Source organism: Dipodomys merriami, unplaced genomic scaffold, assembly GCF_024711535.1.
Source record: "Dipodomys merriami isolate MVZ:Mamm:240054 unplaced genomic scaffold, mDipMer1.0.p SCAF_2, whole genome shotgun sequence".
In the NCBI taxonomy this organism is placed as follows: domain Eukaryota; kingdom Metazoa; phylum Chordata; class Mammalia; order Rodentia; family Heteromyidae; genus Dipodomys; species Dipodomys merriami.
Window position 1 is genome coordinate 87,987,617 of NW_027203381.1, and position 18,901 is coordinate 88,006,517.

Sequence of the window (18,901 nt, forward strand, 5' to 3'; positions counted from 1 at the left end):
TTCAGAAACAATAGGTTTGATCAAAGGAAATAATATTATCAAACATGTTTATCTAGATGCTTGTAGTCTCAGCTACTCTAAGGGCTAAAGCAAAATCATTTGGAATTCAAGCCTAAGCAACAAGTAAGATCTTGTCTCAAAAAGTTTAGAAGCTGGGTGCCAGTGGCCTGTAATCCTATCTACTCAGGAGGCTGAGATCTGAGGATTATTATTCAAAGCCAGCCCACGCAGGAAATCTGGGAGACTCTTGTCTCTAAACTGTGGTTCCAAGTAGTAGATCACTAGCCTTGAACAAAAAGAGCTCAGGGACAGCACCCAGACCCAGATTTCAAGCCCCATGACCGACAAAAAATAAAAATAAAAGTTTAGGATGTCCTACATGCCCCTTCTGCTGCTTCATTTCATGAACATTGGTATCATATATTTGAAGTAAAAATACATTTAAATAAGGAATGTGGCAAAATGAGAATATAAATTAAACAATGAAGACTTGATGAACAAGACATTAATCAGTCTGTCTATATTTTCCCTTCTTATTGTCCTACTTCTCCAAGTTTTATATTTTATACAGACTGCCTGAAAAATACCATGGCGGGTGGGGAGAGGGAGGACAGGGGAAGAGATAGGAAAGGAAGGGAAGGGAAATGGAAACAAAGGAGGAGGCAACAATGCTTGATACGAAATGTACTCATTACCTTGCTCATGTAATTGTAACCCCTCTGTACGATATTTTCACAATTAAAAAAATACCACTGCAGATTATGCTTATATCTCCTGAAAGCAGTTATGAGTAGTAGAACTATATTTGTCTGAAGTAGATAACAGGAAAATATACTATTATGGCATTTGCATTTAAAATAATTCAAAAGAAATAAACTCATACATTGAAGAATGGCACCCAGATTATTTAAAAAATTATTTATAGATGCAAATTATGTGGCTAATAAACATTTTTCTAAGACATGCATATTTTGATACCTTTTGTAACTAAACTTATAAAACCAAACTATCTGAATATTTATCAACTGATTAGTTTTCTGCTCACCAGCAAAGTTAAAACTGTAATATCTATTGTTCTATAAAACTTCAGATAAAATATAATCAAACTCTGCATTTCAAGTATAAAATTTATATTGTCTGTCATCAAACAAATTATTTAGATGCATTTGTTCTTTTCTAGAAATTTAATTCTACTAATCCTTTTTTTTTACTTTTTGTCAGTCGTGGGGCTTGAACTCTGGGCCTGGGCACTGTCCCTCAGCTCTTCACTTCAGCTCAAGGCTAGCACTCTCCCACTTGAGCCACAGCACCACTTCTGGCTTTTTCTTTTTATGTGGTGCTGTTGAACCCAGAGCCTCATGCATGCGAGGCAAGCACTCTACCACTGAGCCACCTTCCCAGCCATAGATATTTACTTATCTATTTACTTAATGGTAGTGGCGTTTCAATTCAGGGCCTCTTTTGCTTTAAGTTATTTTTTCAGATAGGGTCTCATGTTTTGTCTGCATGCAGTCAGTCTGCTATCCACCTACTAATCACTCACAAGCATGTTTCACATGCCCAACTTATTTGTTGAAATGGAGGTTTCACTCATTATTTGCCCATGCAGGCCTTGAACCACTATCCTCATATCTATTTCCTAAGAGGTGGGATGACAAGCATGAGCTACTGTGTCCTGGTCCTACTATTGCTTTTTAAAATCATTTAAATGAAGTCCAATTTCTTGGAGATCCTTCTTAGTTATTTTCTACAAGCTATTCTACCATTAGTAGTAGTGTTATAGCTCTCTTAGAGCTTTGCTTTTTTTTGTTGTTGTTGTTGGTCATAGAGCTTGAACTCTGGGCCTGGGCAGGTGCTATCCTTGAGCTCTTCAGCTCAAGGTTATCGCTCTACCACTTGAGCCACAGTGCCACTTCTGGTTTTCCATGGGCTGGCTTTGAACCGATTCTCAGATCTCAGCCTCCTAAGTAGCTAGGATTACAGGTATGAGCCACCAGCACCCAGCTAGCTTTTGCTCCTCTTTCCAAGAGAATGGCTACTATTCAAAGACTTTCTTACTCATTAAATGAAAAAAAAAAAAAAACTAATAGTACAAAGATGTAGAGGATATAACAAACTTTTGGAACACAACATCATGTTTCATAGTTTATTATTATCTAGCCTAAGACAGGTCATTTAATTTCTCTGTGCTTCTGTTTTAACTTAAAATCAATGGAGGGAACAGTCTATGCACTACTCCTTATGCTATAGCATTAGTTCTCATGAAGCCTCTTTTGGAAGGTTCAAGACAAATTAGAACACATAATCTCTGAGGTTTCTTCTGATTATCACATGGTATAGTTTGTTTCTACAACAATTTTTCTTCTACAACAATTTCTTTTTTGTTGGTTATGGGGCTGAGTTGGGAACTCAGCGCCAGGCACTGTCCCTGAGCTCTTTTGTCAAAGATATTACTCTACCACTTTGAGCCACAGCTCCACTTATGGTTTCTCTAGTGTTTAATTGGAGGTAAGAGTGTCATGGACTTTCCTGCCCGGGCTAACAATCCTCAGATCTCAGCCGCCTGAGTAGCTAGGATTACAGGCCAGAGCCACCAGTGCCCAGCTTACAGTAATTTCTAATAAATAGTTGGTGTCTTCCTCAACTCAACAAAACCCATTAGAAAAAGTCCCAAAGGCCTGCAAAAGTCCCAAAAGTTTCCATTTCAAGACCCAATTCCTCTTTAGCCAAACTAATAAATAACCTAGAAAGTTAACCCAAATACAACTTTTGTATTACACTATAAACCTATCAAAATATATTGCCTACTAGTTTACTTACATTCTAATTTATATAATTTTCATTCTACCTACATTCAAGATACTCTACAGTTAAGAGAGGGGGCTAGTTAGTATAGTCCTATACTTCTAAACACTAATGAAATAAAATACAAAGAAAAGAATATTAATAATCATGTCCTACCAAATTTCTTACAAACGTATATTGCATACTATTTAGAGGCTGGAAAGACAAAACTAAGATTAGTGTGAAAATAAAAAAGATTCTGCAGTGCTTATGGCTCACACCTGTAATCCTAGCTACTCAGGAGGCTGAGATCTGAGACTGTGACTTGAAGCCAGCCCAGGCAGGAAAGTCTGTGAGACTCTTACCTCCAATTAACCACCAAAAAGCCAGAAATGGAGCTGTGACGTAAGTGGTAGAGGTCCAGCCTTCAGCAAAAAAAGCTAAGAGACAGCTCCCAGGCCCTGAGTTCAATCCCAGTAGCAAAACAAAACAACAAAAACAATTGACATGCTGCTGCTGAAATGAATTTGGTTGTGTTTCTTATTACTTAAAAAAAAAAGAAGAGAAAAATGTCAGAAGCACCCTGCTTGGGTAATACTGAACCATGACAAGTCACTGGCTTCAATGAGAAGTTAATGCACCATGAAGCAGTATTTTGGTACAAGTGCAGTGCAAATAGGTTTTTCTTTGTCTAACAGTGGGCAGCAAATGAGGCACTTACCTATAAGTAGAAAAATAGCGTTTATTTAGGAAGAAATTAAAAATCATTCATAAAAGATAATTAGCATCATTCAAAAAGTAAAAAATTCTATTTTTATTTAACATGATTCAATGTTGTACATGCCTCACTAAGGAAAAATCTTTTTTTTTTTTTTTTTTTTTAGGGTAAGACTTGTTTTATTTCTACAAAACAGAAAACATCTATTTCAAGGGACTCTAGATTTCTGAGAATGAAATCCAAGCCTTCTCAACCTGAGAGCTTCTTCTTTGTAAAGTGAGAAAGGTACAGCTGAGCACAGTGGAGAAATATCAACAAAGGACACCAGGTGAACCTCCACTTCGTTCTTCAAGAACTTCCAGATAATTTTAAAGAAGGGGATCTAGCCCGGCACCAGTGGCTCACGCCTGTAATCCTAGCTACTCAGGAGGTTGAGAACTGAGGATTGCAGTTTGAAGCCAGCCTGGGAAACTCTGAGAGACTCTTATCTCCAATTAACCACCAAAAAGCCAGATGGGGAGCTGCGGCTCAAGTGGCAGAATGCCAACTTTAGAGAAAAACCTCAGGGATAGCATCCAGGACCTGAACTTAAGTCCCAGGGGTTGCTTAAAAATAAAAGAAAAAAGAAAAAAGAAAAGAAGAGAATCTACAGACTGCATCAGAACAACAATTAGGCATTTAGCACCCAAATTTAAAGAACACTTATATATTGGATATTTAACTTCCATAAGTTTGAAAGAATCAGATATGTGCTATTTAAGGATTTTAGCACATCCTAAAAGATTAAAATACCAAGCTTCAAAATATTATCCTTATTTACAAATGTATCATCTACCTTAACATTCAAACACAATTTTATTTATTCCTGAAATTACATATATGTAGCTATTTCAACAGGTAAAGGGAAATGTATTTTTTTCTGAACCACCATTCAATTATCTTTCAAATGTGGCACTTGTCAGAGATAAGATAGTAAAAATTAACAAAAAAAATAATTACTCCTACTTTACCACTAGTATTAATTTTAAATGTTCTTCACTATGGGTCAGAGGTTAGAAGTGAGGGCTGGCAATGTAGCTTTGTGTTAGAATACTTGCCTGGCATGCACAAGGCCCTGAGTTGAATTCCCAAGGCTGGAAAGAAAAGAAAATTAAAACAAAACCAAAAAACAGGGTATGGCCTTGAACCTTCCACAAATATAAGTGTGGAAATACAACCCAGAAGAGAGGAGACAAACATACGTTAATATCTGGCCATACATTGGCACATAAATGCTTGCCTGTAGGATAAAAAAGCACTCAATGAAAAGATAAAATGGCATAAAATTTGGCCTTGGCATTATTTCAAGTGAATGGAGCCTAGCATAGCCTCTCTTCATATCAAAGAGAAAGATTCTTGTGTTGCCTAAGTAAGCTTAATTTTAATTCTGGATGGAATACTTCATGCATTAAAACTTATCTACAACATTTACTAAGTTTTCTATAAAACAATTTAATTATCCTAAGAATAATTAATAACTAAGAATCAGATAATATATGGGCTGAATGGATAGCTCAATAGGAGAGCACATGCTTAGCATGCTCAAAGCCCTGGATTCAACTGCCAGCACAAAAAGAAAAAAGATTCTATAATCTCCATTTTTCTTCCTCAACTTAGTTATATGAAAGTTTCCCTTGACTCAGAGAGAAGGAAAAAAAAAAAGTTTTAAACAATACATTTTCACTGCAAGGTACTCTGGCAAATTTCAATAGTTCACAATTGTCATTTATATTCATTTTAATAAACTATTTCTTACTATTTGGTTCTCAGAAGAACCAAAATTCTCCTAGTCTGTTATTAATGTAATTTTTTCTACTTTTTTAAGAAGCTGTTTTTGAAAGGAAAGAAATACATAAAGGACATTGTTGATGCAAATATTAAGAAATAAAGTGCCTATAGCTTTCAATATAAATATTTAATACATTAGAGCCAAAAAAGCTAGCAAAATCAAAATGAAAACAACTCAATATCTAGAATCTGAAAAATATGATACAAGAATATCCATTTTATATAAATAGTAACAAAATAGGGAAGTAGTATTCCCCTTTAAAAAGCAGAAAGGCAAATGAAAATGTTCTTTAAAAAAATTTACGTCCATTTCTGTTTCCCAAAAGCCTGATATATTATACAGTAATACCAACATGTAATATCTGAAATGTGGAATCACATTCTGACTGCTGCCCCTGAACTTCTGCATTTAATTTACAATTCTCTGGTGCCTGGCTGATTTCATCTTGTGAAGTGGGAAATACATTTTGGGTCTCCTCTACAGAAGCACTGTCAGACAAGGCATCTAACTTGTCTGGGGAACCAGATATATGAAGCTTACTATCTCCTGATCCTTCATTAAAATTTGTCCTCTCCTCGGCATCTTCAAGCTGTTGAACTGAAGTTAAATATTGTTCAAGCAGATTATTATCTTGCTCAGTGTGGGAGCTTTCCCTACTCCAATCACCATGTTCTTCACTAACGTCCTCTAAATCTGGCTCTTTTCCATATTTCACTGTGTCAATGGAATTCCCCATTATGGAACTTTCACTATCTTCTGTAGAAGTTTTTTCAAAATCCAAAGAATCTTGCAAACACTGAACTTGTTCTGTTAGGGAAGAATGAAAACCAGAATCTGGAAATTCAGGTAAGGATTTTTCTTGAGGAACATGGTCCTGAGCAATGAACCAATCAGAATTTTGTTCAAATGAGAGGTCCTGACTTTGTGTGAATAGTGGAGGTTCAGATGGCACCAGAGTACTCGATATAGGAGGAACATCCTTATTCCAGGAAATCAGACGCTGATTTACTGTCTCCTGCCAAGCTTGTAAAGATCTTACCTATAAACCAAAATACAGGGTTTTATTATAAAAATCACACCTTTGAGATTTTTTTTTGTTTTCCAGCAGTCATAAAATTGGACTTAAAACTGTCTTCATTCATTATTCTCCGTTATTCTTTTCATAGCATGCCTAGCCTAAACCAGGCAGGCAAAGTCACATAGGTCCTTAGCAACAACAGACTCATTGTGACAATGATAATAGGCCAAAGTAATTCTTTTGCTTCTACTGGAAAAACACTGAGAAGTACAACAGTACATGTGCCAAGGGGTCAATAATGTCCAAAATGTACATCAATCTCTATTCAATAAAACTGATAAGACTGATTACAGCCTATGCTAGTATAAGTAGAGTGCAAAAGAAAGCCTCTTTTTAGATATCCATGTAAGACTTTGAAATTTTTATGTAAAAATAAATATACACAACTTTCTAAAAAGTCTAAAAACATACTGAATTGTTGAAATATGACTTTGTGTATATGTGTGTGTATATGTGAGTGTATGCCTCTACTATGCTTTGAATTCAGGGCCTGAATGCTACCCTAAGCATTTTTTTTTTCCCTCTCTCAAGACTAGTGCTCTACCACTTGAGCCACAGCTCTACTTCCAGCTTTCTGGTGGTTACATGGAGATGAAAGTCTCACAGGCTTTCTTGGCTAGCTAGCTTTGAACCACAATCCTCAGTTTTCAGTTTCCTGAGAAGCTAGCATTATAGGTATGAGCCACCAGTGCCTTGCTGATTATCTTTAATTTTATAGATCAAATTTTATTGTAATAAATTGTTTCATAAAAATATTTCCAAGAGGGCTGGGAAGGTGGCTCAGTGGTAGAGCACTTGCCTTGCATGCATGAGGCCCTGGGTTCAATTCCTCAGCACCACATAAGCAAAAAGAAAAAAAGCCGGAAGTGGCGCTGTGGCTCAAGTGGTACAGCACTAGCCTTGAGCTGAAGAGCTGAGGGACAGCGCCCAGGCCCACAGTTCAGGCCTCACGACTGGACCAAAAAAAAAAAAATATTCCCAAGAGCCGGGCGCTGGTGGGTTCACACCTGTAATTCTAGCTACTCAGGAGGCTGAGACCTGAGGAACATGGTTCAGAGCCAACCTGGGCAGGAAAGTCCATGAGACTCTTATCTCCAATTAACCACCAGAAAACCGGAAGTGGTGCCATAGCTCAAATGGTAGACCACTTGCCTTGAGCTGAAGACCTCAGAGACAGTGCCCAGGTCAGAGTTCAAACCCCACAACCAACAAAAAATATATATATTTATATTTTATATATATAATATATATATATATATATATATTTCCAAGAAATTATTATTGAGAAATATTTGAGCCAGGCACTCAAAATAGTAGAGCACTAGCCTTAAGCAAAAAAGCTCAGGGACAGGGCGCAGACCCTGAGTTCAAGCCCCAAGACTGGCACAAAAGAAAGAAGTACTAATAAAACCAACTGCCTAAACTACCTCTAAAGTATGCTATCACATCGTTTAACCTGATTTCTCAAGTGTGCACATGCATTTGTGTGCATTTTTTAGGATATGCACATAAATACTACCTTAGTCAGTTTTCATTCAAATATTTCAGATAAATAGCTATGCAAAACTTTAAACTGGATAAAAAGTTTAGCTTTGTGAAACTTTTTTTATCTACTGGAAAGTTATCTTGACACTCACTTTTGAGGAAAGTAACTTTTCTTTGTTCACATATACTAGGGAAATAATGAGTGATTTACCTGGTTCCAAAGGAATCTCACAGCCTCTTCTTGTACAAACTTTTTAACACGTTCTTCATCTCTTTCCTTTCTTAGTCTGCAATGATGCAAAATAATTCATTTATATAAGGAAGGTTGCTTTGATTTGAATTTCCTGTTACAACTGGTAAACATATGCATTATAAAGAACTTAATAATCTATTAACAAGGGCTGAGAAGTTGGTAAAGTGCTTGCCTCGAATGCATGAGGCCCTGGGTTCGATTCCTTAGCACCACATAAGCAGAAAAAAGCCGGAAGTAGCCCTGTGGCTCAAGTGGTAGAGCACTAGCCTTGAGCTGAAGAGCTGAGGGACAGCGCCCAGGCTCAAAGTTCAGCTTTCACGACCGAAGAAAAAATCTATTAACAAGCTGAGTGCCAGTGGCTCACCCCTGTGATCCTAACTACTCACGAGGCTGAGATTTGAGGATCATGGTTTGAATCCAGCCCTGGAAGGAAAGTCCATGAGACTCTTATCTCCAATTAACCACCAAAAAGAAAAAAGCCAAAAGTGGAGCTGTGGTGGAGTGCTAACCTTAAGTAAGAAAGCTCACTCAGAGACACTGCCTAGGCCCTGAGTTCAAGAACCAAGACCAGCACCAAAAAAATAAAAAAATAAAAAATAAAATAAAATCTAATAACATTATTTCCACTTTTAGAATACCTAACCTGAAACCTTAAGGGTTTGTTTTGTTTTGGGATTTTCTTTTGGCGGTACTGAGGTTTGAACTCAGGATCTTCTGCTGGCCAAACATTTACTCTACCACTTGAGTCATGGCTCTTTGACGTCTAGAATCTAGTTTTTAAACTGCAACTCAAAAGAAGCAGCCAAATGAGAGATGACTGAAATTCAGATACTCGTTCTACAAAGTGTTGCCAATGATAAAAATAAGTAAATATTAACTGCCTCTGCACCCATCTTCAACTTCCTAGCCAAATACACAGAGAGTACAGAAGGTGCAGGCCATCTCAGTAAATCAGGTCAGGTCTGAGTAATTCAAGGTTCGTATGACTGACCTATAATAAAAACTCTGGATAGGGACACTCTTGCCAGAGTTTATGCAGTCACATATCACAGCTGTGAGAAATTAAGCTGTATGTATAACTCAATTTGAAGAAAATAACTTATAAATCGTCTCTCTGGACTCTGTCCTAGGTGCCATTTTATCTCTTTATTATTTTAAATCATTATGTTTTGGTGTCATAAACTGCAGCCAGGAACAAAACAGTCTTCCTGAGTTCTTTAAGTCCCCTTAGCAAATCATGAAACCAGAAGGTCATTTTGTAGACCAATAGTCACAAATAACCTACATTCTATGTCCCTCCCCCACAGTATAACCCCTGCTTTCACTATATTTGATGTCAGTATAACTTGTGGAGGAGATGGGGAAAAACCAGTTGTTTAAGGATACAGGTGGACCTGTTGCAACAATGAGAAGTACAAGTTGTCATGTCCAAAACGAGCTTTACAACGTCAGTGGGGGGGGGGGGGGGGGAGAAGGAGAAGGATTGGGATTGGGGGGGTGGGGGGAGGCTGGGAAGGGATGTAAAGGGTAAACCAAAGGAGGAGGGTGCAATGCTTGGTAAGAAATGTACGCATTATCCTGCCCATGTAATTGTAACTCCTCTGTACAGTATGTTCACAAATAAAATTAAATTAAATTAAAAAAAAACATTCTAATTCTCTGTCCTTCCTCTGGCACCTCTCCCCCTTCCTGAAACACTTCAGCTGTTGGAACTGAACGTCTACTTTCTTAGTTTTCCTACCACCTGTCTGTCCCTTAGTTCTTTTGCTGTTTTTCTCCTCATCCATTTGATAATATTACTACGGCTAGTTATAAGTCTGGTGAAATCCTAAGTTTCCTAGATTAGCATTTGGTAAGCCATGTGAACATGGAATTAAAGAATAATTTCTACTGCAATTTCAGAATGTCAGCCCCAGCCGGGCGCTGGTGGCTCACGCCTATAATCCTAGCTACTCAGGAGGCTGAGATCTGAGGATCGCGGTTCAAAGCCAGCCAGGGCAGGAGAGACCGTGAGACTCTCCAATAAAACCACCAGAAAACCGGAAGTGGCGCTGTAGCTCAAGTGGTAGAGCGCTCGCCTTGAGCTGAAGAGCTGAGGGACAGCGCCCAGGCCCAGTTCAAGCCCCACGACCGACAAAAAAAAAAAAAGAATGTCAGCCCCTTTTAGATCTCTGCTTTGCACTGTAATTTTCATGTGACCTTCTAGGTTCTAGGAAGACTTCCACATCTTGGATTTTCTGCTTTTCTAGTTTTCTTTTTTTTTTTTTTTTTTGGTCGGTCATGGGGCTTGAAATCTGGGCTTGGGCGCTGTCCCTCAGCTCTTCAGCTCAAGGCAAGCACTCTACTGCTTGAGCCACAGTGCCACTTCCAGTTTTCTAGAGGTTTATGGGAGGTAAGAGTCTCATGGACTTTCCTGCCCAGGCTGGCTTTGAGCTGTGATCTGCAGATCTCAGCCTCCTGAGTAGCTAGGATTACAGGCGTGAGCCACCAGCACCTGGCTCTAGTTTTTCTATATCATCTGTACCTTTCTCTGTTTAAAATTAAGATGATGGGGCTGGGGAGGTGACTCAGTGGTAGAGTGCTTGCCTTGTATGCATGAGGCCCTGGGTTCGATTCCTCAGCACCACATAAACAGAAAAAGCCAGATGGCTCAAGGGGTAGAGCGCTAGCCTTGAGCTAAAGAGTGAGGGACGTCCCAGGCCCAGAGTTTAGGCCCCATGACCGGCAAAAAAAATAAATAATAAAATAAAATAAAATTATAGATGATTATATAGCTCACATTCATTCAACATTTTTGTGATACTTCATCTATGTACCAATTGCTGTGCGAGGGAAATGGAGATGCATATGATAATCTGTGTCCTCGAGATATTTCCTGAATATTGTAGGAGAAAAACAAGTAAACCAATGGTGGTCATAAGGTGTGAACATAAGGTGTGACAGAGCAGCACAGTGTTATGAAACAACATAATAACCTGGTACCCCCAATCCAACAAAACAGCACACAACAGGGTTTTGACTCACCTGCGTACTTCATCAGTTAAGCAGACAATGTGCTCCTGCATTCTGCGCAGTCGGATTTCATAACGCACCTCTTTGGCTTGAGGGTTGTAGTTCCTGGCATAAAACCCTCGCCAACAGGCCTGAAGTTTGGTAGCTGCTTCATTCAATTTCTGAAGGGCAATGCTGTCTTGTCCCAAAGCAACAGACGCTTTGGTTAAAATTCTGCAGGGAAGTTCCCCTAAAGTTATCTGAGACATCGTTTCATCACCAAGTGGTTCTGCATGCAACACACTGTGACTAGCTGGTTCAGGAAGAGATGTAAGACTATGGTTAACATCCTTCAAGACTGCACTGACTATCATTGCCTCGTGGCAAGGTATTAGCCCAGCTTTCTCACTGACTTCTGTACAGACCTTACTTTTCAAAATTTGAACAGAACTCTCATTTGTACCCCATAAAGTCTTTAACTCTTCCTTATTCATGTCCTGATTTTCTAGCCCTTTCATAGATTCTTCTGTAACACCATCATCTTCCAGGCTCAAGTTAATGCCCTGTAGCCTCAGTTCCACGGTGGGTGACACTGGAGACAGTCCTGATGCAACTGGCATGAAAGTAGACTCTGAAGAAAGAAGACTACAGTTTAACTTGTCCTCATCCGTCTGTATATCTTCTAGGTGAAGGTCATTTCGAGAATATCTTGTAGTATTTGCAGAGGCTGGAAAGTTATTCAGAACAGCATGTAACTGATCATCGTTACTGCTTAATCCAACCCAAGAGTTGACTTGGATGACAGGTTCTAGAAGAATCAACAGAATATTATTTGAATCACTAAATATTTAAATCTTTTTTTTAGCTATATCCTTTTTAAAGTAATCTAATCCCTAAAGTAGACTAAAATACACACAAACACATACAAACACACACACACAAATACATTCAATGATTTCCTCTAAGATGCCTAAAACACCAAACCAAGCATTTTTTAATTAACATATTAATTACAGTAATGGGTTTCATTGTGATATTTCCAGACATTCACACACATATCTTGATCATAAAATCACCCTATTATTTTTTTTATAAGTATTTTATTGTGAAAATACTGTTCAGAGGGGTTAGTTAGATGAGCAAGGTAATGAGTACGTTTCTTTTTTTTGTCGGTCGTGGGGCTTGAACTCTGGGCCTGGGCGCTGTCCCTCAGCTCTTCAGCTCAAGGCGAGCGCTCTACCACTTGAGCTACAGCACCACTTCCGGTTTTCTGGTGGTTTATTTGAGATAGGAGTCTCATGGTCTCTCCTGCCCGGGCTGGCTTTGAACCGCAATCCTCAGATCTCAGCCTCCTGAGTAGCTAGGATTACAGGCGTGAGCCACCAGCACCCGGCTATGAGTACGTTTCTTATCCCGCATTGTTGCCTCCTCCTTGGTTTTTCCCCTACCATCCCTTTCTTCCCACCTCTCAACTACATTCTCTCCATCCTCCTAATAAATTTTTATATGGGTTTCATAGTGACTTTTTCATATATGCACACAATGATTTCAAACATATTCACCCTCCACTCTATTTTTCCCATCCTCCTTCCTACTAGTTACCCTTCTCCAAACAATCATACTTTTATGTTCAAACCAAACATTTTTAAGGAAATGAATTCTCAGCTGGGCACTGGTAACGCACAACTGTAATCCCTGATACTGAGGAGGATCTTGGTTTGAAGCCAGTCTAGGCAGGAAAGTCTGTAAGATTCCTATCTCCAATTAACTGCTAAGAAAGTAGAGCTGTGGCTCAAGTGGTAATGCACTAGCTTTCAGGGGGAAAAACAAGCTCAGAGCCCAGGTCCTTAGTTCAAGCTCCAGAACTGGCACAAAACAAAACAAAACAAAACAAAAAAGCTGGGCACTGGTGGCTAACGCCTGTAATCTCCTAGCTACTCAGGAGGCTGAGATCTGAGGATCGCAGTTCAATGCCAGCCGGGGCAGGAAAGGCTTGAGACTCTTATTTCCAATAAACCACTCAGAAAAGCGGAAGTGGCACTGTGGCTCAGCCTTGAGCTGAAGAGCTAAGGGACAGTGCTCAGGTCCAGAGTTCAAGCCCTACGACCCACATAAAAAAAATATATATATATATTTTTAGAAGGATTTTTAAAAACTAGAAATATAATTCTATAATATATAATATATAATTAAACATATATAGAGTTATATACACATATACCTATATATACAAAATTATGTGCATATACATATAAAATATCAAACATGTATACATAAAAATAAAATATTCAATGTGAAGGGTAAACAAAGGAGGAGGCTGCAATGCTTGGTAAGAAATGTACGCATTAGGGCTGGGAAGGTGGCTCAGTGGTAGAGCGCTTGCCTTGCATGCATGAGGCCCTGAGTTCGATTCCTCAGCACCACATAAGCAAAAAAGAAAAAAAAAAAAGCCGGAAGTGGCGCTGTGGCTCAAGTGGTAGAGCGCTACCTTGAGCTGAAGAGCTGAGGGACAGCGCCCAGGCCCAGAGTTCAGGCCCCACAACCAGACCCAAAAAAAAAAAAAAAGAAATGTACGCATTATCCTGCCCATGTAATTGTAACTCCTCTGTACAGTATGTTCACAAATAAAATAAAATTAAATTTAAAAAAATAAAATAAAATATTCAAATGATCATTTAAACTAATGAAAAATACTTTTATTTTATTTTTGTCGATCATGGGCTTGAACTCAGGACACAGGAACTATCCCTGAGCTCTTTTGCTGAAGGCTAGCACTCTACCACTTGGAGCCACTGTGCCACTTCCAGTTTTCTGGTGAAGATAAGAGTCTCACAGACTTTTCGGTTAGGGCTGGCTTTGAACCATGATACTCAGATTTTAACCTCCTGAGTAGCTAGAATTATAGGCATGAATCATTGGTGCCCCAGCCATGAAAAGTACTTTATAAGTACTTCAAAAAGATGTGTTATGCTAATATCAATTTAAAGCAAATCAAAGACCTCAATGTCAGACCTGAAACTTTGAAACTACTACAAGAAACAGTAGGAGAAACATTAGAACCTGTAGGTATAGGCAGAAACTTCTTGAATAGAGCCTCAGGGGACACAACAGATAGGAGACTTGGCAAGTAGAATTACATCAAAATCAAAGGTTTCTTCACAGCTAAGGACATAGTGACCAAACTAGAAAGACAGCCAACCAACCGGGAAAAGAACTTTATCAACAATATATCAAAGGCCTAATATCCAGTATATACAAGGAGTTCAAGAAACTAATCCCTCCCAAACATAATAAACGAATCACTAAATAGGCAACTGAGCTAAAAAGAGACTTCTCTGAAGAGGTAAGAATGGTAAAGAAACACATGAGGAAATGCTCATAATCCCTGGCCACAAAGGAAATGTTACAAAACAACTCTGAGACTCCATCTCACCCCAGTAAGACTGTCCAATGTTGTGAATTTGAACAGCAACAAATGATGGCAGAAATGTGAGGACAAAGGAGCCCTACTGCACTGTTTGTGGGAATGGGAATGTAAACTAGTACAACCACTCTGGACAGTAGCATTGGGGTTCTTAAAAAAAACTAAACAGAGGGGCTGGGAAGGTGGCTCAGTGGTAGAGTGCTTGCCTTGCAAGCATGAGGCCCTGGGTTCAATTCCTCAGCACCACATAAGCAGAAAAAGCCAGAAGTGGCGCTGTGGCTCAAGCGGTAGAATGCTAGCCTTGAGCTGAAGAGCTGAGGGACAGTGCCCAGGCCCAGAGTTCAGGCCCCACGACTGGACCCAAAAACAAAACAAAACAAAAAAAACCCTAAACAGAGCTTCCCTATGACCCAGCCATACAACTCCTGGGCATTTATCCTGAACATCCTGGGTATGATATGATAAAGACACCTGCACATCCATGTTCATTACTGCACTATTCACAATAGCTAACATATGGAAAGAGTCCAGATGTGCTTCCTATACACAATGGAATTTTACACAGTCATCAGAAAGAATAAAATAATGTCATTTGCAGGGAAAAGGTCAGAAGTGGAACAAATCATGTTAAGTCTGATAAGTTAAGATCAGAGAGACTAATGGCACATGTTCTCTCTGATATGTGGAAATTGTATCTAAAAATCACTGGGATATGACAAATTTTACAAGATTCTAGACAATCACATACTGGAAGACCAAAAGAAGATAGCCTTAGAGGAGAATCACAAAGATGTAATGCCTAAGTTTCTCTTCACATTTATACAAAATAATGTACATACTGAAACAAACTTAATTTTTAGGTGGTTTGGGGGTTTTTGTTTGTTTTGGTCAGTTGTGGGGCTTGAACTCAGGGCCAAGGCACTGTCCCTGAGCCTCTTTGTGCTCAAGGCTGGCACCTAAGCCATAATGCCTCTTAAGGATTTTGAGATAAAAGTTGGAGATAAAAGTCTTCACAGGGACTTTTCTGCTCAGGCTGGCTTCTGACAGCGATCCTCAGATCTCAGCCTCCTCAGTAGCTAGGATAACAGGCATGAGCCACCAGCGCCTGATTCAAATTTTAGTTTTTGATGTTTCTGTCTTCTTTACCTTATGTATGGTAGATACATGTATGTATCTTCAGGAGGGTGGAGCGAGAGGGGAAAAGGCTAAATTGCAGCAGTGGAGCTCACTGGACATCAATAAAAGTGAATTACACAGCTCATGGTTAGAGACGAGAGGGAGGAATCAGAAGAGAGTGTGAGGGAAATGTACGCATTGCCTGACTCATGTAGTTGTAACTGCTATGTATATCACCTCTTTAATAACAAAGTCAACTAAAAGATACATATGTGCTGTGATATCTAGTAAATCAAATAATTTAAGAAAAATAATCACAGATAATTAATTTCTCACCATTTTCCTGGGCTATCTGGCAATCTTGAACAGGGCTTGAATGCTCAGGTGACAGGGGTGCTCTTATTTCAATAGGAGCAAACTCTTCATTTTGGCTTTGGTTCATCAACTGTCTCTGGTGAAACCTAAAAAAAAAAAAAATCATTAAACTCTGATATTTACAAGTTCATTCATAGGTAACTTCAGTCACTGGCAAATTACATAGTCTCATTTGAAAGTACTGAGGAAAGAATGATGAAAATTGCTGGGTACCAGTGGCTCAGGCAAATAATCCTAGCTACTTAGGAGGCTGAGATGTGAGGATTGAGGTTCAAAGCCAGCCCGGGCAAGAAAGTCTGTGAGACTCTTATCTACAATTAACCACCAGAAAACCAGAAGTGGTGCTGTGGCTCAAGTGGTAGAGCACCTGCCTTGAGCTGGAGAGCTCAGGGACAGTGCTCAAGCCCAGAGTTCAACATAATCGACAAAAAAAAAAGGTTAAAATTTATTTTTAAATTACATGGATAGACACTATCACATGCACACATCTGCATATATACAAACATTTAAAGGCAGGCTCTGGTAGCTGACGACTAAAGATGGAGATGTACTCAAGTGGTAGAGTATCAGCTGAGCAAGCACGGCTCTGAGTTCAAACCCTGTTCCTGGATAAATTTTTTTTAAAAAAACTACTAAGTATTTCTAGATGTTTTTTAGTATTAGTATTTTAAAGCCCATATGCTGTACCTACATTAAAAAGCCAAATATTTATTTTTCTTTTGAGACACAGAATCAAAACAAATCTTTACACATGCTATGACAAGTGGTCTCCCACTGAGCTGTCATCTGAGTCCTTGACAAAAACATTTCATAAAAAATTCCATTGTTGTGGTGCTGGGAAGGTGGCTCAGTGGTAGAGCGCTTGCCTTGCATGCCTAAGGCCCTGGGTTCGATTCCTCAGCACCACATAAGCAAAAAGAAAAAGCCGGAAGTGGCGCTGTGGCTCAAGTGGTAGAACGCTAGCCTTGAGCTGAAGAGCTGAGGAACAGCGCCCAGGCCCAGAGTTCAGGCCCCATGCCTGGACCCCAAAAAAAAAAAAAAAAAAAATTCCATTGTTGGAAGTGGCACAGTGGCTCAAGTGGTAGAGCGCTCACCTTGAGTTGAAGAGTGTAGGGACAGAGCTCAGGCCCAGAGTTCAAGCCTCACGACCAAAAAACAAAAAAAATCCATTGTTAAGGGTTGGGACGGTGGCTCAGTGATGAGTGCTTGCCTTGCATGCATGAGGCCCTGGGTTTGATTCCTCAGCACCACATAAGCCGAAAAAGCTGGAAGTGGCACTAGCCTTGAGCTGAAGAGCTCAGAGAAAGCACCCAGGCCCAGAGTTCATGCCCCAGGAGCAACAACAACAACAAAAGTTCCATTGTTAGCCAAGTACTTGTGGCTCACACCTGTAATCCTAGCTACTCAGGAGGTTGAGCTCTAAGGATCACAGTTCAAAGACAGCCAGGGCAGGAAAGTCTGTGAGACTCTTATCTGCAATTAACCACCAGAAAACCATAAGTGATACAGTAGCTCAAAGTGCTAGAGTGTTAGCCCTGCCTGAGCAAAAGAACTCAGGAACAAAGTCCAGGCCCTGAGTTCAAGCCCCAGGGCTGAAAAAAAATCCCACTGTTGGGGGAGGGGGAGGAAGTGTAGTTGAGGAGGTAGGAGGGAAGGGATAGTAGGGGAAAAACAAAGGAGGAGGCAACAATGCTTGATAGGAAATTTACTCATTACCTTGCTCAAGTAACTGTAACCCGTCTGTACAGTATTTAGACTATAAAAAAAAGTATTTAAAAAATCCCATTGTTACACTGGGTGGAAATGGGAGGGAAAAATTGAGAGAAAGCAAGGGAAAGGGTGACATTGTTCCAGAAGAAATGTACTCTTTACCTGACTTACGTAACTGTAACCCCTCACCTTTATACTAACAATTTTAAATATTTTTAAAGAAAAAGGAAAAATCTAGCCCTTTAAAATAATGAAGGATAGGAATGTAAAACAGATCTGTTTGAAAGTGGGAGTCAGGGAGAGGAAAGGACGAAGGGAGAGGTCATAGGGGTGTGAATAAAGCAGAAAATAGAACTGAAATCAGTTGACAGTGGTACAAGAAGTGACCGGGTGATGAAGGGGATGAGTTTGACTGGCCTACACTTTTATGCAAATATGAAAACTCCCCAGTGACATCTCTGTGTACAACTAATATTTGCTAATAAAAATGGAGCCGGGCGCTGGTGGCTCACGCCTGTAATCCTAGCTACTCAGGAGGCTGAGATCTGAGGATCACGGTTCAAAGCCAGCCCGGGCAGGAGAGACCGTGAGACTCCTATCTCCAATAAAACCACCAGAAAACCGGAAGTGGCGCTGTAGCTCAAGTGGTAGAGTACTCGCCTTGAGCTGAAGAGCTAAGGGACAGCGCCCAGGCCCAGAGTTCAAGCCCCACGACCGACAAAAAAAAAAAAAAAAATGGAAAGGCAAAAAAAAAAATCCCATTGTTTACTAGGCACTGAGGATTTGGTCAAAGCCAGCCTGGGCAAAAAGTCTGCATCTCTGATTTCCAAAAACTTCCAAAAAGCCATTAGTAGAGCTGTGGCTCAAGTGCTAGAGCACTAGACTTGAGTTAAAAGAGGCTCAGCCCTGAGTTCAAGTCCCAGGATTCCACATGCATGTGTGCGCGCACACACACACGCACCACATATCCCATTGCCCCAAGCCACATTATTTGGCTCCTTCTACTCAAAAAGTGATTAGCAATACAGTTCCTGTGGGTGAGCTGCACTGTGTAGCACAGCATTCCTACAGGACTGCTGAAATGACAAGCCTAACTACCCTGAAACATGGACCAACGCACTGACCTACTATCATCATAT

General features: G+C 39.7%; 1 protein-coding gene across 4 annotated transcripts in view; it reads right to left on the reverse strand.

Annotated features, from left to right (window-relative positions):
* Nucleotides 1-932: 932 nt before the first annotated feature.
* The window catches only part of Cep97 (centrosomal protein 97), a 31,096-nt gene continuing 13,127 nt past the window's right edge, over nt 933-18,901 (reverse strand). For all 4 annotated transcript variants that reach the window (XM_070030345.1, XM_070030346.1, XM_070030344.1 and 1 more), the window contains 4 exons: nt 16,014-16,138; nt 11,171-11,945; nt 8,105-8,180; nt 933-6,369 (listed from right to left, as the gene is read on the reverse strand). In XM_070030345.1, coding sequence (XP_069886446.1) covers nt 5,665-6,369; nt 8,105-8,180; nt 11,171-11,945; nt 16,014-16,138 — 1,681 coding nt within the window. In that variant the 3' untranslated portion in view covers nt 933-5,664. The remainder of the gene's footprint in view (nt 6,370-8,104; nt 8,181-11,170; nt 11,946-16,013; nt 16,139-18,901) is intronic.